This window comes from Protomyctophum bolini (genome assembly GCF_963924005.1).
Source record: "Protomyctophum bolini genome assembly, chromosome: 6".
NCBI classification, from domain to species: Eukaryota; Metazoa; Chordata; class Actinopteri; order Myctophiformes; family Myctophidae; genus Protomyctophum; species Protomyctophum bolini.
The window spans coordinates 34,572,290-34,600,108 of NC_137867.1; the positions used below are offsets into that span (position 1 = coordinate 34,572,290).

General features: G+C 41.4%; 4 protein-coding genes across 5 annotated transcripts; 3 read left to right on the forward strand and 1 right to left on the reverse strand.

Annotated features, from left to right (window-relative positions):
* Positions 1-858: 858 nt before the first annotated feature.
* On the forward strand, positions 859-4,421 carry dgcr6 (DiGeorge syndrome critical region gene 6). The gene is made up of 5 exons (XM_080766090.1): positions 859-1,263; positions 1,399-1,556; positions 1,777-1,877; positions 2,933-3,073; positions 3,387-4,421. The coding sequence occupies exons 1-5, from the start codon at positions 1,148-1,150 to the stop codon at positions 3,459-3,461; spliced, it is 591 nt and encodes a 196-aa protein (XP_080622216.1). The 5' UTR covers positions 859-1,147; the 3' UTR covers positions 3,462-4,421.
* A 395-nt stretch (positions 4,422-4,816) lies between these two features.
* On the forward strand, positions 4,817-12,621 carry slc7a4 (solute carrier family 7 member 4). The gene is made up of 5 exons (XM_080765122.1): positions 4,817-4,963; positions 6,282-7,347; positions 7,726-8,429; positions 9,439-9,547; positions 10,201-12,621. The coding sequence occupies exons 2-5, from the start codon at positions 6,366-6,368 to the stop codon at positions 10,416-10,418; spliced, it is 2,013 nt and encodes a 670-aa protein (XP_080621248.1). The 5' UTR covers positions 4,817-4,963; positions 6,282-6,365; the 3' UTR covers positions 10,419-12,621.
* Positions 12,622-13,918: 1,297 nt separating this feature from the next.
* On the reverse strand, positions 13,919-20,161 carry ccdc157 (coiled-coil domain containing 157; the record flags this gene model as incomplete). The annotated part of the gene is made up of 10 exons (XM_080765767.1): positions 13,919-14,231; positions 14,342-14,424; positions 14,585-14,724; positions 15,729-15,897; positions 17,855-18,031; positions 18,169-18,338; positions 18,504-18,581; positions 18,844-19,367; positions 19,626-19,811; positions 19,914-20,161. The coding sequence occupies 10 exons, from the start codon at positions 20,159-20,161 to the stop codon at positions 13,961-13,963; spliced, it is 2,046 nt and encodes a 681-aa protein (XP_080621893.1). The 3' UTR covers positions 13,919-13,960.
* A 227-nt stretch (positions 20,162-20,388) lies between these two features.
* Positions 20,389-27,247, forward strand: sf3a1 (splicing factor 3a, subunit 1). Of its 2 annotated transcripts, XM_080765353.1 has the most exons (16): positions 20,389-20,447; positions 20,565-20,642; positions 21,039-21,151; positions 21,365-21,572; positions 23,325-23,582; positions 23,680-23,754; positions 23,860-24,010; positions 24,128-24,330; positions 24,440-24,557; positions 24,646-24,953; positions 25,232-25,462; positions 25,561-25,768; positions 25,865-26,016; positions 26,408-26,509; positions 26,615-26,686; positions 26,781-27,247. In XM_080765353.1, the coding sequence occupies exons 2-16, from the start codon at positions 20,595-20,597 to the stop codon at positions 26,880-26,882; spliced, it is 2,349 nt and encodes a 782-aa protein (XP_080621479.1). In that variant the 5' UTR covers positions 20,389-20,447; positions 20,565-20,594; the 3' UTR covers positions 26,883-27,247. The 2 variants fall into 2 exon arrangements, with proteins under 2 accessions (XP_080621479.1, XP_080621480.1); XM_080765354.1 differs by having other exon boundaries at positions 20,415-20,642.
* The last annotated feature ends 572 nt before the right edge of the window (positions 27,248-27,819 follow it).

Genomic DNA, 27,819 nt, shown 5'->3' on the forward strand with positions numbered 1-27,819 from the left:
TCCATCCGCTGTCCTTAAAATAGTGCTCCTCTCCTCCTCCGCAATTGAGTTTTCTTCATCTCATGGCACCTCCAACGCGTGACGGCGCACAGGCAGCCCACCAGTCGTGCGCAAGAGTCAGTCCAGTGGTGGTCACAGCCAAGTGAGTTATAGGCGAGGGTCAATTCTCTAGGGCTTTATCAATGTAGTTCTCTCTTCCAAAGTGGCCAAAATGCATTAACTGGTTGAATACATGATTATGTATACATTGACATTCTTTAAAAAAAAGTTAATTACATTTATATATTTTCTTCAACTCTCCTGTGAACTCTTGTCTGCTCAACGCGAGCCTCTTAATTTGCATCCCATTGTAACGTACGGTACCGTAAGGGTAAGCCTACTTGTCTTTCCCGTGTTATATTTATCACTAATATTTGCATGTTCCACACTGACTGACGGGCGTCTCTTGACTGATTGAAGGTTTATGCCATCTGGCGAATATATTATGGTACTGCGTCTTTAGTTTGCGCGGAAGGAAATGTCAGTGTTGAAGATGAAGACCAAACGTATACAATGAAAGAAAACATCATGACGTATTTCTCCATGTCGATCATGCAATAAGACGTCTGTTTGCCAAATGAAAAACCCTTTAGTAATAAATAATGCAGGGCCAGGCAGGCATCTAAAGGGACACCAATTTGGGGTCCATTAAGACTGTGGCAAGTAAATAAAACTAAACTCAAATAATGGACGGTTTGACTTCCGGTTGTGGTATCGTAATAATAGATATGTAGCGAGAGAGTGCATTAGAGCTTTTATTTAGAATTCCACTAACCGGAAGTCAAATGCGCAGTCTTTTTCGACTTGACGCGCGTTATGGTTTACAAAATACAAATACAATGGACTTGCTTTGCTTGCAGCGAAGTAAAGTTGTATGAAGATTATTGGACCATGAACAATATCGATTGTTTCATTTCTAACTAACTTGTTTAAAAGGCTTATTGGTTTGATCATCACCGGTCCACAATGTTAGTCATTTACTGATCAAAGGTGGGCCGAGAAGGGCGTCTGGAATTCTCTTTTAGGCTGTTGTTTACATGCAGTCAAATGATACCGTAGATGTAAACGTAGTCATTACTCGGTTACCTTTGGTCTGGCCTTCGTAAAGATGATGGAGGTGTATCATCCAGGAGTAAGCGACGGCCACGGAGATTCTACCAAACAGCAGGAGAGACACTACTACTTATTGTCCGAACTGCAAACCCTTGTCAAAGATCTTCCCAGGTCCTTTTTTGATACTGCATTACTGCCCAGTTTCTATATAGCAATAATGTATTAATTTTAAAAATATGGCTTGGAAAGTGTGAACTCTACATAATATTTTTATTTGAATGCATTTGTGTGTGTGTGTGGTGGTAGCTCCTTCCAGCAACGCCTCTCCTACAACCTCAGTGACCTGGCCTTGGCACTCATAGATGGCACTGTTTATGAAATAGTCCAGGGACTTCTGGACATTCAACATCTTACAGAAAGAAATTTGTACAATCAGAGACAAAAACTACATGGTGAACATCAAGGTTTGTGCACTTTTACATACAACGTTTAGAAACTTGGCCTGTGGCTGTTGTTGTGAGGTGGTGATTGAAGAGTTTATTAACAGTTTGGAGAATTACAGTACATTTCAAGTACAACTCAATACAATGACTGTTAACTGTGGATGACACTAAAAGCATTACACATAGGGTCCACCATGTTCAATTCGTCATAATCGTATCCTGTGTTTTGTTTTATGTTCAGCACTCAAGCAAGATTTGTCACGGAAGCACAAAGAGGCTCTGCTCGTTTGCAAGTCTCACAACCTTGCAATACTCAAATCAAATCAACAAGCAGAGGTTGAGGTAAGACTGGTGCTGTTTGGAACCTCGTATCTACGCTTTAGCTCAAGAAGAGGTGACCGGATATCCCTGCATCGGTAGAATGGGGGTTGAGCCGAAAATCCTTTTCGCAGTGTCGTTTCCAAAAAGTAAAAGTATTTCTGGCTAGCTACAGATGATACACTTAGGATAGGCATGTAACGTTTTTTTGATAGGGGTCCGGTGAAACAACTGCCAGAAACAACAATTAGCCTTAAATTGCATATTAGGTTGACTAGTCAACCCCCCGTCCGCATGTGCTGTACTGCTTCTGTGAGATTGCATAGGGAAAACATGGTACAGGCTGATTTCATGCTTTGTAAGCGGTTGTTTCACCGCTATCTAAAATAATCCTAAATGTATCATCTGTAGCTAGCCAGCAATACCTTCACTTTTTGGAAACTATACTGCGAGAAGGGTTTTTGCCACTGTTTTTGGATGGCTCCATCCCCGTTCTATCGATGCAGGGATATCCTGACATGGAACCTATTCTCAGAACTAAAGAGTAGATATGAGGTTCCAAACAGAGCTAAGGTAAGACAGTGGGGGTGCTCATTTCATTTAATAATTACTACATAAAGTGAGCTCTGTCTGTGCTTAGCTGTGTACAGATTCACTAGCATCCAGTCACAGGACCAACATCGCATTTTTTAGAGTCCAAACCACAAGGTGTGCTCATATCCCTTGCTGCAGTGGGGACTGCCTATAGATCCGAAGTCCCGTTAGTCCGAACATGCATTAAGGTTGGCGAACATGCGCTGCTCCCGTGCTTGCGGTTATGTTTAGGTTAGGATTAGAGATAGGGTTAGTAATTTTGGAACAATGAACCTTCAGACTTTTAGGGGATGTGTTTGGGCCAAGATGTCCTTCAGCAGTCAAACAAAACCTGCTGAAGACATCGGTATTGGCAAACAAAGTTATCTCAACACATTTTGTAACTCCTTTTTCATGTTCTTTTAGCCACCTGTTCATTTATGTATGATAGTAAAGTGCTATGTAAATGGTTGAAAAGGTTGTGTGTTGTCCTCCACTCCTACCAGCCTCTAGAAAACCGTGTGAGAGAAGAGCAAAAAATGATGGATAAGAAGATTGTGGCAGAAATGGACCAAAAGGTGTTAGACCAGCAGAACACCTTGGAGAAAGCAGGGGTTCCTGGTTTCTTCATTACCACCAATCCTCAGGTCAGCCGTTTAAAACAAAAGTTTAAGAAAACAAACCACACCACAAGCACATCTACAATTTCCATTCCAACTTATTTAAGTGTGTGTGTGTGTGTGTGTGTGTGTGTGTGTGTGTGTGTGTGTGTGTGTGTGTGTGTGTGTGTGTGTGTGTGTGTGTGTGTGTGTGTGTGTGTGTGGTTTATTAAACTTAATTACTCCTACTGTAGGTGTCATAAAAATGTGCTTTCGCTTTGTGATACAGACAAATGTCCAGCAGATGGCGATATATATCTTAAACTAATGGTTCTGATGTGTCATGTTTGTTTGATTTTAGGAGTTGACAATGCAAATGAATCTACTTGAGCTGATCCTCAAGCTTCAACAGAAGGAGACACAGTCAATATCTTGAGGGACATGTCAAGCGGCACGGAAGTAAAAGGAAACAGAATGGACATTCCACTAACTAATGTGGCTCCTCTCCTGACCTGACTGGTTGAGTTGTGCTGCACTCCTAAGAAAGCAACACTTGGAGCACGACAACTTGCTGATTTTTGTTTTTATTTTATTTATTTTTGTATTTATTTTTTAATGTTTAATTGATTCCTTGTATTAATTCAAGTCCTTCAGCAGAGGGTTGTTTTTTGTTAGTTCCCTACAGACATTCTTTGCTATATAAGTCAACAGTGGTTGAGCTGTTCTATAGAAAGATTCTGTAACTTCCCAACAAGGAAATTCTTCAGCAGAGTTGTTTAGGAATTGTTAAGCAAATTGCTCCATTTCTGATCAGCAGTATCGGCAGGTATTGGTATTATATTGCAATAAGAGGAAACATGATTTTCATAATAAATACGAAGGGCTGTCAGCCTGTCTGCAGGAGTTTCCTTGATGTTGTAAACATCTTGAGGACTCCTTGATGTAATTTATCCTTGATTGGGGGATTTGTGCCATTTTACATGGCTTCCCAGGTCAGAGGTAAACATCCCTGGCCGCCTGCAAACAAGCCTACACTGATCTTTAGGGCTGGCCTAAGGGCCCCATGTGGTCTGCCCCAGCCATTAATGTTAATTTACACCATTCATTGGGTTTGACAATTAACATGCAAATCATTGGCTGTATTGTTTCATGCCACCCCAGCCTCTATCTGTCTCTGTCTCCCATACATCTCCAACTATAAATCTCTCATCAGTGAGAGTGGGAATGTTAACGCATACATTTGCTTTATGTATATCTAATTACTGAATAAACTCAGATATAATAATATATACAATTTATATAGCGCTTTTCAGGGTACCCAAAGTTGCTTTACAGAACAGAGGTAAAAACAATTTTATTAGAAAACTAGTTAGGTTAAAAACTAGAAATCAAAATCATATATATATAGTGTACACATACACTCATGTTATAAATTGTTATTCCATGCAATAATTTAAGTAGTACTAATGAATAGTTAATGGCTGAAATTACAAATGTACCCATCTCTTTAAATCTCACACAGTCAATTGCAGGTCAGAATAGAAAATAGCAAAAATCCATCTTTTGCTTGTGCTCTGCCAATAAACTATAGCTGAAATGGATAGGTGGATAGATAAAAGTAGGCCGTTACACAAGAAACATCGTGGGTTTGTTAAATGTATGTATGTATGATAATTTGAAAAGGCGTTCCAATATCCAAAGAAGGGGCGTTGCCTATAAGCGCCTGCCCTGGATGCATGATTCTTTTGAATGATGATTTAAAAAAAGGAAAGGTACTGTACCTTTAAGAACCTGCTCGACTGACTCCCATGTTCGTTGGGTCGTGGACGTGGTGTAGTGTAGTTGCACCTTCTGCTGTATCAGACGATGTGGATGTCCCCCCGGTCAATCTAATGATACTGGACCTGCAATACGAATGAATGACTTTCAACAATAACGGTACTTTATTTCATTTATTGTAATTGCATTTGCATTGACGTTATTTGTTAGACTACTGGTTGGCTTTTACATCAAAGAATCCCAACTATACTAAAGTAAAATCCATTCACAATTAAAATTAAAATGACTTATTTGTAAAGCATCATTTTAAGGGTTTGGGACGTAAACGCGATGAAGGAAAAGTATCCTATATGTATGCCCGTTTCTATTGTTTTAAATTAATAATAACCGGCGCATCATATGGCCGCCGTCCTCTGTTTTATTATAGGACGGAGGACCTACTTCAAAGAGAACATTTGTATATAGCCTATAAATGTAGCCTATCTGTCAGTTTATTTTGCGGCGATGATTTTATTTCAAGATGGGAATAAAGCATTACGTAATTTTCACAAGGCATCATGTAGGTCTACGCCATATGCCCACCATGCAAGCGCTGTTATCGGATGTTGCATCCCAAAGACCAGGATGATCTGCTGTTCAGCAGTATTGTCCTGCTACCTGATAAACAGGCCTGGGAGGAGGCTACTCCATACTTACTGACTACTGAGTTCTTATAACGCAAATGCTACAGCCTTTCACTGTAGGCTCTTTTTGTATATTTGCTCATCTTTCCTGTCAATTACGATGACGTGCATGTCCTGAGTTTGTGCGATTAGAGCCTACAGTAGGCCTATATATGGTTGGTATAGACGAGCTTCAGCTGGCTACCCCTATACTGGTCATTCTGTCTCCTACAAAAAGAGAACATTCTAAAGTCCCACAAATTCGGCCCAATAGAGTCTATTATGAACAGAATGGATGCAGACAGTAGGCTATTGTAGAAAGTGCTGTCATAAAAAATACAACCAAGCTTAGGGACGTTTAGGTAAATTATGGAAATATAGTGTATTTATTATCTGAAAAGTGGCATTATTGAATTAGGAAAATAGTTAAGGCTGCTGAGTTAATGGAAGGAGACGTTTGTTGTTGTTTTTTTAGGTAGGGATAATGTCAGGCTGATGCCCAGTGCAAGATTGACCACAGCATAGGTTTGATAAAAGAGACCAACATGTAGACCTACCTGTAAACCAAAAGCCCACGTGTCACTGTCCAGTGTCCACAGCCATGTTCAAGTGTTTTGTTTAATTATAGGCTGCGCAGGACCCCTACCTGCTAATATTTAACTGTGTAGATTGGATTTGAATTAGCTTTTGATTTGACGTAGTTTGATTTGTTAATCAAACTTTATTACCAAAGTAGCCTACATACACCTGCAGTTGTTTTCCACTGGTGATATATGGCAGTTATTTGGCTAATTTATGTGTGCTCTGTTTTGCAGGTCGGCTTTAACAGAAAAGGAACGATGGACCCAATTTGAACATTGTGACACCATCCTGCCCAGCTGCTGTGTCACTCTGTAGCCATGGCAACCTGTACAACTGGCTGTGTCCCAGCGGTGCGCTTCTGCCAGAGGTTGAACAGACTCAAGACTCTAGACGAGGACATGATGGCCACGTCTCTGAAGCGTTGCCTCGGAACTTTAGACCTGACGATGCTGGGTGTTGGCGGCATGGTGGGCTCTGGGCTTTATGTCCTGACAGGCACTGTGGCAAAAGACATAACGGGGCCTGCTGTCGTCATATCCTTCTTGTTTGCAGGCATTGCTTCCCTATTGGCTGCCTTCTGTTACGCAGAGTTTGGAGCACGCATTCCCAAAACAGGTTCTGCCTACATGTTTACCTATGTGTCTGTAGGGGAGATCTGGGCCTTTCTCATTGGCTGGAATGTGATTCTAGAGAACATGATTGGTGGGGCCGCTGTGGCACGTGCATGGAGTGGTTATTTGGATTCCATTTTTAATCATGCCATCCAGAACTTCACTGAGACACACGTTATGCGATGGAATGTGCCCTTCCTGGCCCATTATCCAGACCTGCTGGCAGCAGGGATTCTAATAGTAGCCAGCTTTTTCATATCGTTTGGAGTTCAAGTTTCATCTTACCTTAACCACATCTTCTCCACCATTAGTATGGTGGTCATATGCTTCATCTTAATCTTTGGCTTTATACTGGCTGAACCTGCCAACTGGAGCGCAAAAGAAGGAGGCTTTGCCCCTTTCGGGTTTTCCGGTATAATGGCAGGCTCAGCGACCTGTTTCTATGCATTTGTGGGCTTTGATGTGATCGCGTCCTCAAGCGAGGAGGCCAAGAACCCCCAGAAAGCCATCCCCATAGCCACTGCAATCTCCCTTGGCCTAGCAACGACAGCCTACATCCTGGTTTCCACAGTGCTCACCCTCATTGTGCCCTGGCACACACTGGACCCCAACTCGGCTCTCTCAGATGCTTTCTTTCGCCGGGGATACAGTTGGGCTGGAATTATTGTGGCAATTGGTTCCATTTGTGGTGAGTGTGACGTGTCCCTATCTGTAAACGACAGAACATATCAATTCAAAATTCAATTTGCCAAATACAGTGTATGGAAATGTGTGCACACACAGTAAACATTATGCAACACAATGCAGCAGTGTAGAGCAGTACATTACACATAGATCATACACAGCGAGGTTAGATAATAATAATAGTAATAATCAAACATCATTTGACTTTGTATTGCTTCATATTTGTCCTGAGGGCCTTTTTTAAGTATATTATGGTGTAATCATGCTACGAGAATAGCTTGTGTCATGCTATGACACTATATTATAGTGAACACGTTTGACTATAAAATGTATGTTCATCATTTGCATGTTCTAATGATAACTCTTTGTTTCCCATCTCCAGCCATGAACACAGTACTGCTCTGTAATCTCTTCTCCCTCCCTCGGATCGTATATGCTATGGCAGACGATGGACTGTTCTTCTCTGTGTTTGCTAAAGTCAACCCTGTCTCCAAAGTACCCGTCAATGCTATTCTTGTGTTTGGAGTGCTCATGGCGACCATGGCTCTTGTCTTTGATCTGGAAGCACTGGTCCAGTTCCTGTCCATTGGCACTCTCCTGGCCTACACCTTTGTGGCGGCCAGTGTTATCGTGCTTCGCTTCCAGCCGGAGAAAGTCACCTCTATGGGGACCTCCTCCACGTCTCCCAACCCCCAGCCATCTCTCGCTGCATCGGAATCTCAGAACATAACTGAGGACAGTGGGGAGCTGAAGGAATATGAGTCTTTCTCTGATAAACTCCAGTTGGTGGAAAGGCAGAAGAAAACGATAGAGCGGCGTGGGGTGGGGCAGTTGAGGGCCCGCTGGGAACCTTACCTGGGCAGGGTTTTTGGGGACTTTGAGCCAGGGGAGGTGGTGGCCTTCTGTGTTCTAGCTCTGATGGTGAGCTCTGTATCCCTCTGTTCTGTTCTGATATTTGGAACCAACCAGCTACACCTGCCAGTATGGAGCTTCGTGCTCTTACTGGTGGTGTTTAGCTCAGCTTACATCCTCAGCCTCATGCTCATATGGGTCCACGAACCTCAAACCAATAATAAAACATTCCAGGTGAGTTCATCAGATATTTTACAAATACAGCTGTGTAGAGTGATAATTACACGTGGAGAGGTCGATTGATTCCATACCTACACAGTAAAATCCTCCTACATCCTAATGTATCAATTTGTAACTTTAAGAGTTCCAAATTGAAAAATGTTTGCATATTTACCATGAGGAAGAATATGGACTGCATATGGAGAGTACCTAAAGATTAAACTGGTTTGACTGATTGGAAAATGAATGAGCAATGCTCTCATATTATTGCACTTGAAAAAGCCACATAACCCCCAAATTATCCAGTAGAGCTGCTTAGGGACCAACAGTAAACTCCATGACATTGCTAAAAAGAATAATGTAGTTATGCTTGGCAACCAAGTGTTCAATATAAGCCTGCATGTTTTCTAGCTTTTTCAGTATCTATACTGAAGGTTTAGTATGGCCTGTTAGCATGATGCCAACACCATCAGTTAGCAGTCATTGGGACCATCAATGCTATATACACTCATGTAGCATATGATAGTGATGTTATGGCTCTGAGTGGCCACAAAAAATAGAACTATGTTATTACTTAGCAATAAGGCTGAGACACAAGACACCTTTTTTATTATTCTTTTGGCATATCTACTTTATAGAGACTATGAGAGATATAGTACAGGTGGGAGATAGAGGGGGTGACATGCCGCAAAGAGCCTTAGGTCGGATTCGAACCTGGGCCAGCTGTGGGAAGGAGTTATATGTGCTCTTACAAGACACATTGGTCACTAAACTTTGATTATCTTCCTTCCCTCTCTGTTTCTTTCTCTCATTTACTCACACACGAATAAAATCTGTGTCTGAGTCACATCAGAGAGCCAGACATCTGTGTTTGCTCAGACTGGACCAATATTATTTTCTATAAAGACAACATCCAGTGAAAAGGAAGTTCCTTCTGCTTAGCCATATGCCATATGCATTCAGTTGAGGGCAATTGTTAACACAAAATAAGATGATGAATGTTTTCTGTTTCTGCATCTTCTAGGTGCCGTTGGTCCCATTGATTCCTGCTTTGAGTATTCTCATTAATGTGTTCCTCATGCTAAAACTGAGCGTCCTCACCTGGATTCGTTTCTCCGTATGGATCGTCATAGGTAAGAGCACCAGCTTGCTCTGATACAGATTATGTAGCGTGAAAGACAACATACTTCAAGGTCACCTGGGATGGGTACAAATCATGTTAAGTTAACAAAAATATTGAAGCTCAAAATAATCTAATTGCTTACAATGGATTAAGGGAAAATTACACAAGTGACAAAAGTATTCCCTACAGAGGTATGTGAAATACTTAGCTTAGCTTCTCAAAAGATTTGGAAAGATGATGATATCGCTGTTCTAATTCTGGTAATATTCTATAAATTATGTGTTTACATCATCATGTTAAACAAGCTGTGGACTAATTGTAGAAAATATACCCATTTGATGATGTGGACAATGGAGAAATGATTATGTTAATGTCCTGACTGTAGTCAGTAAAGAGGGTCCATGGGAAAATGTGATTTGTTGTGTGAGCTTAGCATTGTCTGTACCAGTAAACCATTTAAACACACCTGTCTGCCTGCTGCCAGTTAACAAGCTGCACTCTCTTATTAAACCTGACAGGGCTTTGAAACCTTTTCCCTGTATAATGTATAACTTACGTCCCACAGCTGTCAACAAGATTACAATTCGGAAATGTGGAAGTTTAGATTGTCTATTGCAACAGACATAAGACTTGTTGTCCTGACTGTTTATGTCTTTTTGCTAGGCTTGTGCGTGTATTTTGGTTATGGGATCTGGCACAGTAAGGAAGGCTTACGGGAGCTTGCGCCCAAGGACCTGGCTGCCAGGTATGTGGTGCTACCAAGTGGCAGTCTGGTAGAAACAGTGCAATCCGTCCAGCCAGATGGACAGGTGGACAACTCTGCCCACCACATCAGCCCCTCCACTGCCACAACAGCTGAGGAGCAGATGGGAAAGAGATGATGTCATTGTTACAGTGGGCCAATGTTATATTGTCTGCTCCTGCCTTGTCTGCTACTGCTGTCTTCATCTCATTCCTTTGGCCTGACATGTGTACTGCCAGAACAAGGCTCTATCTCTTGCTCTGCAAATGTAAGCACACCACAGGCCAGGATGCTCTGTCTGTCTAGTGAAGCATACTTGTGTGTATCTTGTGATATTGGAACATAGAGAGCTTTATTACCATCCCTTTATGTCCTGGCAGCAAATAAGTGGTATATCCTGTCAAGCCAGCACTATTCTTACACTCCTGCCAGTGATGTAACCAATTCTTGTTCATCTCCTACAGGTTTCTATAAAACCAAGTGTGTTTGCAAGGCACATGGTGCTTTAAACTGTACCTTCACTCAAGTATATCACAATTATTACAATTTAACCAGGAAATGGTGGGTGGGACAGAGACGTACTGTTCTATAGCTTTTCCACCAAACTCTATCTTTTAATAAAGGGTGTGGCATCCTACTTCATCTCCCCTCAAATCACTTGCTCAGTACACTGCTATATCATTCAATTTGTTGCATGATTCCTTCCTATGTCAACCACCAATGAGACCTCAGACTTGCTTACTCATGTGCAAGATGTGCACATGACATCATGCATCGTGTACTTCATCTCAAACTCTCACGGTCCCAAATCCTCAGGAGAAACTACAGGCTCTGGTCATGTGGATCCTCTTAGACTCTCAGTCCAACTCTCTCTCTCTCTCTCTCTCTCTCTCTCTCCCTCTCTCTTGGTGTCCACATGGTCTTGACGATAGTAGCTGCTGACAAATTTGATAAAATATGGAAAATTGTGTATTTATTTTTCTATTATTTGTTTATAGTTTTTACCTCTCACAGATAATTGTATTATCGGTTCTTAGTTGTCTCATTGCATGCCTTTGTCATGTTGTCTTGAGTACTGGGTCCTGCATGTTTGTTAGCTCTATAATCTACATACAACACTAATTTGCGTTCAGCGAGTGAGCAGGTCTTTCAACCCTTCACATAATCCCCCTAATTCTCGTCCCATGACCCCCTTCATTTGTGGGTCACAGATCTTGCACTTCTGCAAGAGGTTTTCCACACTTAGGATACCAACCACTCTGCGTCTCTCACACGTAGGATACCAACCACTCTCCGTCTCTCCTTTTTGGCATGAATTTAAATATAAAAGCACATGGATTATTGAGGAAATATTTTCTAGATTCTATGTTATAATAACCCAATAAATATTTACATTCCTGGAAATATAAGGCAAGCACAAACCTATTGCATCTGAACAGGGTAAAATGTTGGGCAGATAGGAATGGGTTGTTGTTAATGCTGTAATCTGTCAGATTTGCTGTCATTGGTCAGTAGAGCATGACCTAGATTACAGAGATGCACATGTGTCACTGTGCAAGATTATTATATCACAGTCGTAGAGATTGTACTCCTGGCCCAAAATGGTGAACATCAGAAGGTAAAATGAGCTCTACTCTGTCATTAGCTGTATTTATCAACATTATACCACTATTTTAGCACTGCTCACCTTCACGTTTTACATGAAAGAAGAAAAAAAAGACTTAACATGTTTTTCACTATAAATGTATGTTTGTATATGATGCATCAGAAACCAATGGCCTTAAAGATATTTTAACCAATGCATAATGATTTCCAAAGCTTTCCAGAACGGACCATATTCACACAGTGGCTATTTTGCTCTTATGTCATGAAAATGGCTGCCATGTGAATATAGACTCAAGGTTTTAAGTTGTTACTTTTTGTGGTGTTCAGAGATGTGTTCACTTCAGTATTTAATAACAAACTCATAGAGGACTGTACTACACAAATAAATAAAACTGTATAGAAACTATGGAATAGAATGTACGTGACACTGGAGTTGGAGTTTTGTACAACTTTGAGAATTCTACTTTTTGTGTATGTAATTTTTGCGTCAGTTCTATTTTCGATGTGAAGGGCATGTGATGGGTGTTCACACTGTGGTGCATTTAGCAAGCTGAACATTCTCTCACCTCTTTGAATTACTGTCTGTTATTTGTATTCTAGTAAGCACAGGTATATTATGTTCTCTGATTATTTTCTTACTTCTGAATAATATCAAACTCTGTACTTCAAAAATATTTGTCTTTTCTGTTGTATAAATGCAAAAACTGTGTTGATAATAAATGTTTTGAAGCAGCATCCACACTTGGTAAGAGTATTACCTCAAAGAAACTGAATCAGATCATGCTGAATTTGGAATAGATGGCAGGGTGTGCATAACTGCATATGGGTGGACATCAGCATAAATTAGGGACTTTCACCTAGAGAGGAAGGCAGGAAAAAAACACATAAAAATCAGCCATCTTGCTCAGAAAAATAAAGCAGTAAAGTCATCCTTGCTAACTATAGGGTCTGCCTGGACATAGGTCTTTACCAGACCATGCCTGAGAGGTCCAAGTGAAAAAAGGAATTTCACTCAGCTTGGCCTTGTATCAGTGTCTCGGTACACAGTGTGATGACTCAGTGACTACCCCACCGAAGGCCAAGGGACCAACTGGTTGCCAAAGCTGAAAAGGTGGCACAATGGCACATACACCTATTCACATGCATATACAAACATGGCCACAGTAACTTGCATTTATAGGACTGAATGAGAAGATTTAAGACTAATTTGACCTAGTCATGAAGTAAATTAAATGACAGATCAGGTAGGCTATTCAAATATTTATTAACACTGTGGATTAGTGTATTGTAAGAACATGGATCAAATTCAATCACCTCAAAATTAGAAGTGCATTAAAAGGACGTGTATTTGTATTGGTCTGCTTCTACAGATGGTGAGCCCCTGGCTCTTGACTTGGTTCAAATTACAGAACCAAGCTCATGGCATCTCAAATTACTGTTGAAGAACATTATTAATAACGATTGGCGGGCAAAGGACTTTTAGAAAAATAGAAGGCATCTTCAAGCACGATTCCCGGTGAGCCAGTGTGATCTTGATCTACCGTAGGTGGATCTTTAAAAAGTAATTGGGACAGATTTCCCTTTCTGCTGGGACTAGAAAAGACACAGCTTGAATGCCCTGATCACTTGTTGCCATGGGAACTCCCCGTGCTCGTCACAGTGAGTGTTCCTGGAGGCCTAGGATACACATCTGCCGCCGTGGCATTGTCTGAGATATTCAAGGTTGTACAAACTACCCACTCACAAAGAGTCACGTGACTCACCTGCCACGCAGGATGACTCTTTGTAATAACAGTCAACATGCATATCATGTTCACAGAATCTTAACCCATTAAGACCTGAGACCGATTCTAAAAATGTCTTCTAAAAACCAGTTGGCTGGATACATTAAATAAATTGGATGAATAAACAATATACTAATAAACAAATGTTAATTTATTGCTTTATAAACCATATTACAAAAGCAGTGTCATTTTTTGCACTCAAGAGTTCAAACCACTCTGGATTCTATTCTAATTTATACTATACAATGAATGGTACGTCCGTTGTGCAATAGAGAATAATAACTTAAGATTTTTAGGTTAATTTCCTCCTCTGGCGGATGCCTCTGGAGCGGGCCAGGGAGGCCTGTCGTAGTTTGGCGTAGGTTTTGTCAGCACTAGTCCCCAGGTTGAGGTGGAGGGTTTGATGGTGGACCGTCACGGACGCGGGAGAGACCGTACTGCATAGGGAGGAGTTAGCGGTTGACACTCGATCCCATGGCCCAATACATTCAGCATCACTTTCTCCTCTGCATGCTCCCATTCTCGTTACACCATGCTTCAGCTGTACTGCAGTACTGCTCTGCCTGTGGTACAACAGAGAAAACAAGGTATAATATAGAAGGAATACAGTGTATATATATAATCAGGTTGACAAGTTACGTTTATTGCACCAAATGAATGTCTGTTGACATACAATGGACTGCATTGTGTGTGTGAGGTGTGATCCTGCTGTTCCTCTGTCAGGGAATGGTTCCATTTCCGCTCAGGTGAAATTTCCTGTGTATGAAATGTGTATATTAAATAAAGCATGTTATTGTTTCACCTGCACATTGTGACTATGTCTACCATGTTCAAAACACAACACTGTTTTGTATGTGGTTCCAGTAAACCCTTCCCACAACAGCAGACATTTTAAGTTAATTATCATCTATCATACCTTGGTGATATCATGTTGGCCTTGTTCTCTTAGTTTCACAAGGCTGTTGTGCAGGGTGGAGTTTTCTCGCTGCAGAACCCTGATTCGAATGTTATTCGCATGCAGTTGCTGCTCCATATCTAAGAGCAAATTACCTGTACCTGGTGAAGATGCATATCATGAGGTTATAATACTAGTAAAGCTTATTATTTTACAGTATATAGCAATTTAATTTATGGTAGCATAAAATTAGAGATTACTTGAACTGTAGTCACAGTATGCACATTAAATTGAAGTACTGTACTGTTTAGAGAAAATGTGTATAAAAAGGAGGCATAGAAGTGATAGAACCCATGCACTGTGCTCTGAATATACCCCTTTCATATACTGTATATTTTCTCAATATGACACATTGAATCTGCGTCTTCTCCATGTGACATGGATATTTTACAGTATGGATCTGAATAGGCAAGAAGTCTTCGAATGGGTCTGTGAGATTGTAGTGTTTTAGTTTGTCTGTCCAGGGCTCACAAACTGCTGGGCTGATCAGCACCAAATGACTTGTGCACACTGCCAGTAGGCAGAGTTAGCATCTCTATTATCTGTATGATTTTGTTATGGAAATTAATGCTAGTCAGACCAGGCTGAATCCTTGCCCAGAGTCATATATAGAAAGATGTCTGACAGTCACAGAAAGGCCACATGAAGTCTGAGATCCAAATGGGAGCTATATGCTGTTATTATAAAATATTAAATGTGTATTTGGAGTTCTACACCATTTATGAAAAGAATTTACTGAAAAGAATTTGCATTAGAAAATACAGTTGTGTTATAACATTAGGAAAAGCATTGTGTTTGTAGATCGGCTATTTTCGATCAATAGACAAAGAGTAAAATAGGGCTCAAGTGTTTCCTTATTTTGCTGGGGACCCTCCTGTAACACCCTCAAGGATCTCTGAGGTCCTCACGACCTTAGTACCAGTGAGTTAAACAACACACATATCAAATGCTGAGAAAGGTGAACATCATAAACACATCCTCACATCCTCTTGCTTCATATTTACCAAAGGTGGCAAAACTGGCAATACAAAGCAAATATTTATGTACACATACAGGAAATACCAGCTGATTTAACATAATTCAATAAAGCTAAACAGATCCATACTCTGTGGTTGTGCCTGAGGCAGTGGATGGAGCTCTGGGAAGGCCACCAGTAGTCTCTGCCTCTGGGTTAAATCCTGCATTTCTAGCTTCAGCTGGGATACAGTGTTCTGTAGTTCACTTTCACGACTCTCCAGTTTTAGCTTCTCCTTCTGGAACTCAGAGCACAAGTCCTAGGGGCAAAAGTAGTAAATGGCTGTCATTGAGAAATAATGTTTTAGCCATAGCTGTATGGGGGCAGCCATAGCTGAATGGGGAGAGAGGCTGTCTGGGAATCGGAAGTTCACTGGTTTACCTACTGATTGAGGTTTCCCTGAATAAAACACTCCTTACTACTCCCCAGGTGCTGTATCAATAGCACCCACTTCTCCTAATAGTTAGGAGAATCAATCAATCAATCAATCAAAAATTGATTGATTGATTGAATACTTAATTAACGGCTTTTTCCATTGTGGCCCTGTGATCATCATAATATTATGATGAAGTAGGCTATAATTTCCGCCTTTAGTCCATGTAGCTCAATGCTTTAGTCACAGTGAAGAACATCCTCAAGGGTATTGTGGCTTTTACAGTCACGATTATTGTGGCTTTTACAGTATGTGCATTTACCAATCCATAACCATAAATAACAACTTTGTGCTAAATATTTGTTTCCAACAGTGCTATACAGGAAGAATATATCGTAAACCATGGGGAAAACAGAAAGGACCAAGTTTTAAGAATCCAATAAAATAAAATGTCTAGCCGTGATTTTATCCAAACAGCTGGAACACATCTTTGTTTGTCTATTTGTCTGAAAATGAAATGTGTTGAAATTATTATAATAATGGTTCTTTTTAATAATTAGATTTGTTTAAAATACATCCTCACATTGGAAGGTAACAATAGCAAAGAACGACATTCTGTACTACAGTAAAAAACATCAGACCAAATCAGACCAGAGTGATAGATGAATCCCATGTAGGTTATCAGAAAATAAAGTGACTAATAGGGCTTGCAAACCTCGAACCTTTTGTATACAAATTCGGGGGGTGCGCCATTTTGATTGTGATGAGTCACTACTATACCTAGCCAACGGATAGGCATACAGTGGTGGAAAAAGTACTCAATTGTTTTACTTAAGTAAAAGTACCAATACTGCAATTTAGAACCACTCCGTTACAAGTAAAAGTACAGAATTGAAAATGTACTTGAGTAAAAGTACAAAGGTATCAGCATCAAAATGTACTTAAAGTACTAAAAGTAAAAGTACTCATATTGCAGGGCCAGCAGACCATGGCCCATCACCATTACTTTTTTTAACCGATATTGATAACATCCTGCTTCTCAAGACCGATAACTGATAATATATATTTTTTATTTTTATAAAGACTAGCCCTTACCCGTTGTGAGATATTTGCCCCCCCTTGCCGTGGGGGGTACTGCGCCCGGTGCGTTTTTAATTCACTAATAAATTAATTAATAATCATTAATGTGTCAAATAAAAAAAAGGGCTTCGTTACGCCCTCCATATTCATATGGTCAATGCCTGTGTGAAAAGTGGGAGCGATTGGTGCAGGCAATGAGGAGCTACGGCGGTGTTTCTGACACACACACAGACAGACAGACACTCAGACATTGTTAGAATTATAGTATGATGATGATGATGATATATAAAGATATATATAATATATATATTTGTAAATGTATATTAATCTGTGTAGTATTAGCACACTTGAAGGTAACAAATACTAGTAGTGGGCAAAGATGGATTTTTATGTTTATGGTGAGAATCCTACTTGTTCACACAACAAGTACTCGAGTAGGCTTAATAAATCCCATTTTGGCGAACTGAAAGAGCTCTCGCACTATGCACTAAACACTCAAACACCAACTGTATACACTTGATGCAGATCTAATATGTAGGGCTTGTAGGCCATCACAATCAAAATGACGCCGGTAGGCGTGACAGCCTACCATGATGTCAGCCTTGCATTCCCTATTGCACATACCGGTATGCATTTTATGCTGCCGATTGTATCCCCTATCCTATGCATTGGTTTCCAATTTTCTCTTTAAATATTCTATTTTATTTATGTGTTACATAATAACATTTGTTTTAATTGAAGTAGTACGGTAGTCATACTGTACCTGATGTCGGTTGAACTGTGCCTGAAGATGCTCCTTCTGCTCTGAGACATTCTTCAGATCAACCTGTAGGTTTGCCTGCATCTCCTCGCTCTTTGACAACTGCCTCTGCAAATCTTCACACTCTTGGTCAAGAGCATCCACTCTCTCTATCATAGCCTTCTGTTTGACCTGCATGGACTGGACACAGGCTGAATGTAATTGCTGGTTTTTTTCTTCACTTTAACCACTTTTAACCTAGGTATAGGGTCCTAAGTTCCACAATGTGAGCTTGTAGACAGGCTATTTTGCCTAATACATCATCACACTTAACTGACCTCTAGTTGACGACAAACACTTTTGTACTTGGCACTTTCTTTGTCAAGACGGAGTTGAATTTGAGAGATTTGAGTCTTCAACATCTCTGTCCTTTCCTCTAGTTTGTGACGGGCCTCTTCTTCTACACGTAAGGTCTCCACTTTCTTCTGCAGATCTATATTCTCATTCTCTACAATTAAATAAACGGTACCAAGTTAATGCAGTGTCTATATGTTTATGAAGGATCAGGTTAAAAGACACAATTTAAATAGAGTATTAAATATTATAAATAATTATTACTGGGATATAAGTATTACAACTCCTAAACATGGGCATAGAATGGTTCAGTCCTTACCAAGTGCATGTAATGTTTCATGTTGTAAAGCTAGCTCCTTTTTCAGTCTGGAGGTGCTTTCCTCCAAAGACAATGTTCCTGTGACATCCAAAATATATAATAGTATAATTAATAAAACATAGGCATTCCACCACAGTAAAATCCCAGAAAGTGTACAAATGAGCATTCACGGGTCAATTTGTACACCTTCAGTGTTAAGATCGAAGAGATTCCAGATTTCTGTGTTCATTGGTTTCAGCAAATGGTAGCAAAAACTGTCCTTGATGGAGGGGGCTGGGATCCTTGATAATCCTTGATTATTAACACTAAAGATTTTACTGTTCATGTGATGGAACATCACCTTTTTTCAACTGCTCCCGTTCCTCTTGAAACCTCCTCTCTGTTTCTTTCAAGGCCCTGTGTGCCTCCTGCAGTGTGTTCTCCAGCTGGTGCATGCTTGCGCAGTGCTTTTCTGTTTCCTGCTTCAATTCCTTCTGCACTCTCTCCAGGTGAGACTTGAACCCTTCTCGCTGTCTCTCGGCTGCTGCTAGTCCGTCTCTTAAAGGCTTCACTGTCCCCCTCACTTCTTGTAGATGCTTTCCCAGCCGACCCATGTCTCTGCGCTGCTCTTTGGCCCACTGTGCCACGTCGCCTGCCGTCAGGTGGCCCAGTTCCAGTGTATCCTCTACAGCCATTAAGAGAGGCTGCAGGGACGAGGGCAGACCTTCACTCCGACACAGATCTACCAAAGCATCCCCAGTCTGCCTCAGAACAGATTGCACCCGATCACAGGCGTCACAGGGGACAAGGGAAGACGCCACTGTTTGGCAGCTCACACTACGGGTATCACTGGAGATAAAAGAGGGGCTGCGTGGAACAGTGGAACTGGGACAGGGAGATGGAAAAGCAACACGAGGTTGTGGCACAAATGAAAGTGAACTTGTTGAGGACGATAAGGATGGGCAAGGTGTGTCAAGATCAATCCTTGAGCTCATAGCAGAAGGTGCTGTTGTTTTTTCTTCACAAACAATTCTCCTTGTTTTGATGTTCTTTCGAATATCTGTGCAAGTCCCCTGATAGATACAAGAAAATGACACAATTGAGAATGTCCATAAGACTATGGGCTGACATTTCAAATACTACTATTTATAATCTGTACTTGAAGGAATTAGTAAAACTACCTTTAGGTTAACAAGCTGAACTAAATTGCTCCAATATTGTCTGACCACAAGACCGATTGATACACATCCTTTTTGCGGGGTGAGTTCTCTCCTCTGTCCCCTCAGCTGCTCAGCATAAACATTGAAACTTTGTAGAAGAAGCAATAGCCTTGTTCAAAGCAAATGAAAAGGAAAGTTTTAGTCATTAAATAGGCCTATGGTTTAAAAAAGATATACCCTAAAAATATAAGAATGTGGTTCCACACATTACCTGTCAATAACCAGCTCCAACAAGACACTATGGGAATGCTGGTTGAATTCATCCTCCCCGTCAGCAAAGTCATACTGTTCTAGCAGTGATACCAAATCGAGATTACAGGAGAGCTTGTCCGGGAACTTCCAGGAGGGACAGCGGACAGGTCCGGTCCTGGAGAACACGTCGAGAATAGCGCCTTGGAGGTCAATGAGATCTCTTCTCAGACTTTCAACACAATCCTGGCGGCCTAAAAACTGACTCATTTTAAGATAGTTTGGTTATCTGCTTGTTGTCTGACAGTCTGGCCTTAAGCACTAAACGGCACCGTGTCCTAGTAATCTGATAGTTATGAAGTAAAGTGTTATGATGATGAACACATACACGGCAGGGAAGCTTTCTGTATGACTTGTTGATACTGCATCTCCAAAGCAACCGCCACTAAGAACAGCAAGTACCATAATGCTTAGCGGTTAGAAGACCTTGAGTGAGTGGGACCCGGAAGTAATATACCTCCATTGTGACTGAGGTTGACGAAACCCCGACGATTAAGTAAGTACTATAAATGAGCAACTTTAGACCTTTGGCTAATCACGATATCGTTGATATATCAACAATACGAATCAACGTATAGTTCGTATTAATTTACTACTTACTACATTTTCATAGACAGTCCCAAGATATCCGAAAAACTCAGCCATGCCGCCTGGGCCTGTTCAAATTGTTCAACCGGAGCCGAACATCAAGGTAACGTTTACTAACCATTATTACCAACCTATCCTACTGTAAGTAGATAGTAGTACACTAATGATCAGATCCCAGCATTAGGATCCGTAATGTGACATTGACAGGGGGCCGTGTATGTACATAACCTGCAGAAATAAATGGTGAAAACAACGTTAAAAGTTACTAGCCGCCATTAGCGATTAGCTAATTCCTTCCACTAATGTGAGTGGAAATGTTTTTCAAAATACCATGCCAGCTATTATGCAATGAATGGGTAGTTAAGAAGTTTGACTTAAGGGTCAAATACAAGATGTCTCTTTTAAGCTAAAGATTTGTTTTTGCTCCAATTTGTGGTGCCGCTAAATAGTCTAGGATGAATCCCCCTGCATCTTTTAGTGAATGTATTCATGTCAACAGGGCGATGAACCACCAGTAGAGGAAACACCAGCCACCAAACCCATTGTTGGTATAATCTATCCACCTCCTGAGGTCAGAAATATTGTTGACAAGACTGCCAGCTTTGTTGCCAGGTTGGTTTCTGTATGTATTAAGTGTGTAAAATGTTGCAACTGGAGCTTCATTCATTTCTTGTGTCTGCATGAGCATGCCAAACGTATACCTAGTCACATGAAGTTGTCAAACTTGTTAATAATAATTTTTAAAAAAATACTTTCAAGGTAGCGACACTTCAATGAAGAACAATATCTGCCAAAGTATAAAGGATGTTCCTTTCCTTTTTCTAGGAACGGCCCTGAGTTTGAGGCAAGGATTCGTCAGAATGAAATCAACAATCCGAAATTCAACTTCCTCAACCCCAACGACCCGTACCATGCCTACTACCGCCATAAGGTTAATGAGTTTAAAGAGGGAAAGGGACAGGAACCGTCTGCAGCTGTGCCCAAGGTTATGCAGCAACAGGCCCTGCAGCAGTCCCAGCAGCTCAATCAAAAGGTAGAGTATGTAGAGATGATTCCGATACCCATAACTTGCGTACCGGTCGAGTGTGTATAATTTAAAAACCAGAAAGATGCCCTGAGGGCATTTATTTACTACGCTCCTCGTGAGAGACTCCCAACGCCTGGTCTTACAATCCAGATATCGTGTTGTCAGAGATTTAGACATCCCGGTTAAGTTCTCACCGGACACCACTGGTTGTCCTAACTCGGACAACTACCGTAATTTCCGGACTATAAGGCGCACCTGAATATAAGCTGCACCAGCCAAATTTAGGGAAAATCCCAAATGTACTGGACTATAAGCTGCAGGTGGCCCCCTAGTGGCCGTTTCGTTAGCTCAGAGCCTTAGATCAGGGGTTCCCAAACTTTTTTGGACCAGGTACCCCTTTTGGGGTAGATATTTTTCCAGGTACCCTCTCATCCTCGCAACACGGATAACAATATATTTACAACCACAAGCAGTGTTTCCTGCAGGAAAAAAATTTGGCATGGTGCTGGGCACAGGCCGCAATTTTGATTAATTAATTAATTAATTAATTTGATTCATTAATTAATAAGATTAATACATTAAGATTAATTTGTATTATTGCTCTTGTATTGCTATTGGAGACACTGGGGGGGACACTGGGCAGGCACTGAGGAGGCACTGGGGAGACACTGGGGAGGCACTCAGGGGCACACTGGGAAGACACTGGGGAGGCATTGGGGAGGCACTCAGGGGGACACTGGGGAGGCACTCAGGGGGACACTGTCTAAATGTAGACGTCTAAATGTAGACGTCTAAATGTAGACGTCTAAATGTATACAGACGTCTAAATGTAGACGTCTAAATGTGTACGTCTTCTCTTATGGGGGTCCCTGGCATATATTTTCAAATGGGGGTCCACGGGCTAAGTAGTGTCAATTTGGGGGTCCTTGACATGAAAAAGTTTGGGAACCACTGCTTTAAACACTTTAGCACTTTATGAACATGAACAAAATAGATGGGTCCCCCCTGGAACTCCCTCAGGTACCCCTGGGGGTCCCCGGACCCCACTTTGGGAACCACTGCCTTAGATGGCTCTGCGTAAGCTGTAAAAATCCATAGATAAGCCGCAGGGTTCAAATCATGGGTAAAAAGGCTTATAGTCCGGAAATTACGGGTAGTCCAAATTGAGTAGTATTTTATACTATTGACAATATTGGATTTCAAAGTGGGGTCTAGGGACTCTCATTTGTTTCCATTTGTACACGAGTTATGGGTGTTCTTGAAATTAAACAGTTTGAGAACCACTGATGAATGAATCTAAAATGTAGTGCAGCTACAGGTTAGTAAAATAATAATGTAAATGGCACCATAAGAGTATAAAAGTAGCGCAACATCAACTGAGGCATTCAAAGCAACTACAAAATAATTGATGACTTTAAATGAAATATCATGTGATAAATTATGTGGTATCAGATTCAGAATGGCATAGAGTAATAGACCGATGCCAGCTTTTTAGACATTACCGGCAGCTTTTCCGATAGTGGTAACGGAACAACTCTACCCTGAAGCATAAAAAGTTTTTTTGGCATCGTGACAACGAGCTGTGCTTTCTATTTTAAAGTTTGTCTCGCGTGTTCAGCACCTCCCTACTTTTGGTGTGCGCTCCTACCTTTTTGTTTGCTTTGAATGGAACAACTCTAAAAAATACTGTTCATTCTGATAGTTGATTGTTTCATGATGTCATCAGTTCACACAAGCTGTTTCTCTCACTGTCTATAGGTGCAGTCTCAGGTGATTCACGAGACTGTGATTCCCAAAGAGCCACCACCGGAGTTTGAGTTCATCGCTGATCCTCCGTCAATCTCAGCATTTGACCTTGACGTTGTCAAGCTCACTGCCCAATTTGTTTCTCGTAATGGCCGGCAGTTTCTAACTCAGCTCATGCAGAAGGAACAGAGGAACTACCAGTTTGACTTCCTGCGGCCACAGCACAGCCTCTTCAACTACTTCACCAAGCTGGTGGAGCAGTACACCAAGGTAGCCATCCCAATATCTATTTAATTCCCTAAGTAGATGTGTTGTAATAATGTAATTAATAGTCTCACTCATTTGGATTTTACTTTCTACATTGTAGATCTTGATCCCTCCCAAAGGCCTGCTGATGAAGCTGAAGAGAGAATCTGAAAATCCAAGAGAGGTGATGGACCAGGTAATTGCCGTCTTTACTCTTTTCATAAAGAATTTGTTCACTGTGAGTTTATGTAGGTTAATGTTAATTGCCCATGTTAATTGTACATGTTAACGGTGCTACCAGGTGAGGTACCGTGTCGAGTGGGCCAAGTTTCAGGAGCGTGAAAGGAAGAAAGAGGAAGAGGAGCGAGAGAAAGAACGTGTGGCATACGCCCAAATTGATTGGCATGACTTTGTTGTGGTGGAGACGGTGGACTTCCAACCCAATGAGCAAGGTAGGTGCATTATGTGAAATGGACAAAGATACCCATGTTTACTCTCTCTCTTTCCACAGCCGAGCAGTATGTAACAAAATGCATACAACATGTTAATCGTTGTTGGTGTTTCCACAGGCCACTTCCCACCGCCTACCACACCAGAGGAGCTTGGTGCCCGCATCCTAATCCAAGAGCGCTATGAGAAGTTTGGAGAGAGTGAGGAGGTGGAAATGGAGGTTGAAAGTGAGGATGAGGATGATGAGCGGGAAGAACCTAGGACTGAAGTCCAACCCCCCCAGCCCTCAGACCAGGACACGCAGGTGCAAGACATGGATGAGGTGAGTAGACTGAAAAATATTCAAATGCACCTAACATCCATATCTAGCAACAAAGTTATTGGTTTGGTTGCTTTTGCAATATAATGAGACTCAATCATGCTTTTCCAAGGGATCTGATGACGAGGATGAAGGCATAAAGGCGCCATTGCCACCAGACAACCCCATGCCACCCCCGTTGCCCCCAACTCCAGACCAGGTTATCATTCGTAAAGACTACGACCCCAAAGGTAACCACCAGGAAGAAACACTAATAGCATGTCCAGAGTTATATTGCCACACTTTCCTGAAATGTGTAGTCTATTGCTTTTTCCACAGCCTCTAAGCCTCAGCCTACAGTTGGTACTCCAGAAGAGTACCTGGTCTCACCCATTACTGGTGAGAAGATTCCTGCCAGTAAGATGCAGGAGCACATGCGCATTGGTCTGCTGGATCCCCGCTGGCTGGAACAAAGGGACCGCAGCATCAGAGAGAGGCAGATCGAGGATGAAGTTTATGCCCCTGGCCTGGATATCGAAAGCAGCCTGAAACAGCTGGCTGAGAGGCGTACTGATATCTTTGGTGTAGAGGAGACGGCCATTGGTAAGAAGATTGGAGAAGAGGAGATACAGAAGCCTGAGGAGAAGGTGAGTGCGGCAATGGAGAGTTAATTATTTTTGTTAGGAAATGCCATTAGGTGAGGTAATGATTTTTGGAATTTATAGTAGGGCTGGGCAATTAGCCGAAAATATATCGAAACAGATATTTAATTAACCGAATAAGCTGTTTTATACTTGCACTATACAAAAAAGGGGAACGGTGTGAGCTTGTAGAGCTGCTATTTTCAATCGTTCATTAATTCAACCCTAGTTTATAATGATGATAAATACTGTTGTGTAAAGTTTGTATGAACTTGTCTCTTCAGGTGACCTGGGACGGCCACTCTGGTAGCATGGCCCGTACCCAGCAGGCAGCACAGGCAAACATCACATTGCAGGAGCAGATTGAAGCCATCCACAAAGCCAAGGGCCTGGTGGGGGAGGACGACACAAAGGAGAAGATTGGCCCAAGCAAGCCCAGTGACCTTCACCACCTACCTATGTCGGCACCCAATATGCCTAAACCTATGAATACAATGCCGCGCCCACCTCACTCTGTAAGTTTCTAATCTTAAAGGACCAAATGTCCATAACTTATATTTAGCCAACAGCAACTGCATGTCATCTCTAACTCCTTAATGTGCTCTGTCAACAGATGCCACCTCCAGTGCGGACCACTCTCCTGTCTGCTGTGCCTGTGCTTCAAAGGCCACAAATGGCACCTGTAGTGCGATTGTCCCCTGGGCAGGTTCTAGCATCCATGCCTCCCATGATGCATGCACCCCGCATCAATGTGGTACCCATGCCTCCAAATGCTTCTCACCTCATGGCCCCCAGACCACCACCTATGGTGGTCCCAACTGGTGAGAAAACAATTCATTTGACAGTAATTGTATATTCTACTCAAAGCTTATGGTAATTAGTTGCTGTAATTTTCATTTAAATCTCCCTCCCCCTAGCATTTGTCCCAGCTCCTCCACAACCACAACCACCAGCTGCTCCTGCACCTCCGTCCCATCCACCCCCGCCTCGTGATGATGAGCCATCCAACAAGAAGATGAAGACGGAGGATAATCTAATGCCAGAAGAAGAGTTCCTACGCAGAAACAAGGTTTGTCATAGCATTTCCAAAAGTCTGTCAAATGGCTGATACCAGGGTTCCGCCAATCCTTGCTTTTTAGGGCGGTGATTCTGAACCTTCTTTCTTTTTATTTATTTTGAGGACTGCATTAGTATTTGATATGATTATGTGTCTCTGGAACCCACGCTACACTATAAATTCTGTTAATTTAACTCTGACAGTGTTACTGTACAAAAGGAACCAAATGGTTACATTTGTGCACTCCGACTCTGAGTTACGCAGACTTGTTGGTTAATTTTAACTGTGTGTGGATCAACGAGCTCTGGCCATCTCTGAACTTCAAGATGAACTACTGTTTTAGGGTATTCTGTGGATGCTCAAAATGCCAATGTTTTTTTGTTTACTGTTCTTTTATCTCCAGGGTCCTGTGGCAGTTAAAGTGCAGGTCCCCAACATGCAGGACAAGACGGAATGGAAGCTGAGTGGACAATTACTCAATTTCACTGTCCCGCTTACAGATCAGGTATGCACCTGTTTGTTGTTCTAATTCTCTCCTGCATCTGTCAAATCTAACTGAGTGCACCTGCAGTTACTTATTGTGTGCAAATTCTTCTCCACTTCTCAATAGGTGTCTGTTATCAAAGTCAAAATCCACGAGGCCACTGGTATGGCAGCAGGAAAACAGAAGTTGCAGTATGAGGTATTCATTTTTTTGGAATATGTTGTATGTTTCACATGTTATGATTGTGGATGGATGTAGGCATTAATAATATGAATACTTTTCCTCATTTTAGGGCATGTTTATCAAAGATTCCAACTCTCTGGCTTATTATAATATGAGCAACGGTTCGGTCATTCACCTGGCACTGAAAGAGAGAGGTGGAAGAAAGAAGTGAGCCATTCGTCAAGAAAAACGTTTCTCCTGAAATGTTCCTCTATCTGCAATACATTTTTACATGTGGGTGTGTCATTTATTACCCTCACCTTTATGTTTTAAGTATATTTGTCAGTAATGTTAAAAATTGTATTGTTTAAATTGTATGTACAGTATACACCATTTTGAGACCGCAATTTTGGATACAACACAATATTCTAAACATTACTATTGTAGTGTTAAAATTGAGAAACTGTCAATTGTAAGTAAAGCTGAGAGCCTTGGTTGTACTACCGTATTCTTGATGTCCAGTACTGATTAGCGGCTGCAAGAGTATGTAGAAATCTAGAATGATTGTAAAATCTAATAAAGGAATGCTAGACTTTGCATTAACAAGTTGTTTCTTAATCACGTGTAGGGGCATATTGACTTCACTTGGAAACTGTTAATGTCGACTAATGAATGCAGGGCTGCATTCCCTCGACTCGACCACAAGGAGGCAACGTATCTACAGTGATATTCAAGGCAAATGCTAACTGTTAGAAAGATGAACGTTTGTACAGTAGATCATTGGGCTATGGGTAGATACGTTGCCTCCTTGTGGTCTTAGAATGTAACCAATCCCAAGGAGGATGGGTGTACTGTACCAACTCTATGGTTTAACCATAGACTAACGCGTCGACAGTGAAGTTACGACGGAATTGGTGACCTGTTGATCTCTGTGACCTTAATGTTCGCCAGTGTTTTATGACAAAGTGAGTTGAAGATGAGAGTAGACTAGAAAGACATGATAAAATCATGTCGAGATAAACATCTCAACTAACTGCCACAAGTGTAATTGCATCAGGTATTAAAAAAAACAGGTTAAATTATATACAAGCCTCCTACGACTGTAGTTTCATTTAAATAGAAAATTACTATATATAAAAGGTGTTTATGTGCATTGGCATAATGGCATC

Excerpts from the sequence above, each read along its gene's own strand:
- dgcr6 (XM_080766090.1), top strand. The coding sequence starts at position 1,148 with ATGATGGAGGTGTATCATCCAGGAGTAAGCGACGGCCACGGAGATTCT. Across the intron at positions 1,557-1,776 it reads ACTACATGGTGAACATCAAG|CACTCAAGCAAGATTTGTCA; the intron begins GTTTGTGCACTT and ends TTTTATGTTCAG. Across the intron at positions 3,074-3,386 it reads TCATTACCACCAATCCTCAG|GAGTTGACAATGCAAATGAA; the intron begins GTCAGCCGTTTA and ends GTTTGATTTTAG.
- slc7a4 (XM_080765122.1), top strand. The coding sequence starts at position 6,366 with ATGGCAACCTGTACAACTGGCTGTGTCCCAGCGGTGCGCTTCTGCCAG. Across the intron at positions 8,430-9,438 it reads CCAATAATAAAACATTCCAG|GTGCCGTTGGTCCCATTGAT; the intron begins GTGAGTTCATCA and ends TGCATCTTCTAG. Across the intron at positions 9,548-10,200 it reads CTCCGTATGGATCGTCATAG|GCTTGTGCGTGTATTTTGGT; the intron begins GTAAGAGCACCA and ends TCTTTTTGCTAG.
- sf3a1 (XM_080765353.1), top strand. The coding sequence starts at position 20,595 with ATGCCGCCTGGGCCTGTTCAAATTGTTCAACCGGAGCCGAACATCAAG. Across the intron at positions 24,954-25,231 it reads TACAGAAGCCTGAGGAGAAG|GTGACCTGGGACGGCCACTC; the intron begins GTGAGTGCGGCA and ends TTGTCTCTTCAG. Across the intron at positions 26,510-26,614 it reads CTGTCCCGCTTACAGATCAG|GTGTCTGTTATCAAAGTCAA; the intron begins GTATGCACCTGT and ends ACTTCTCAATAG.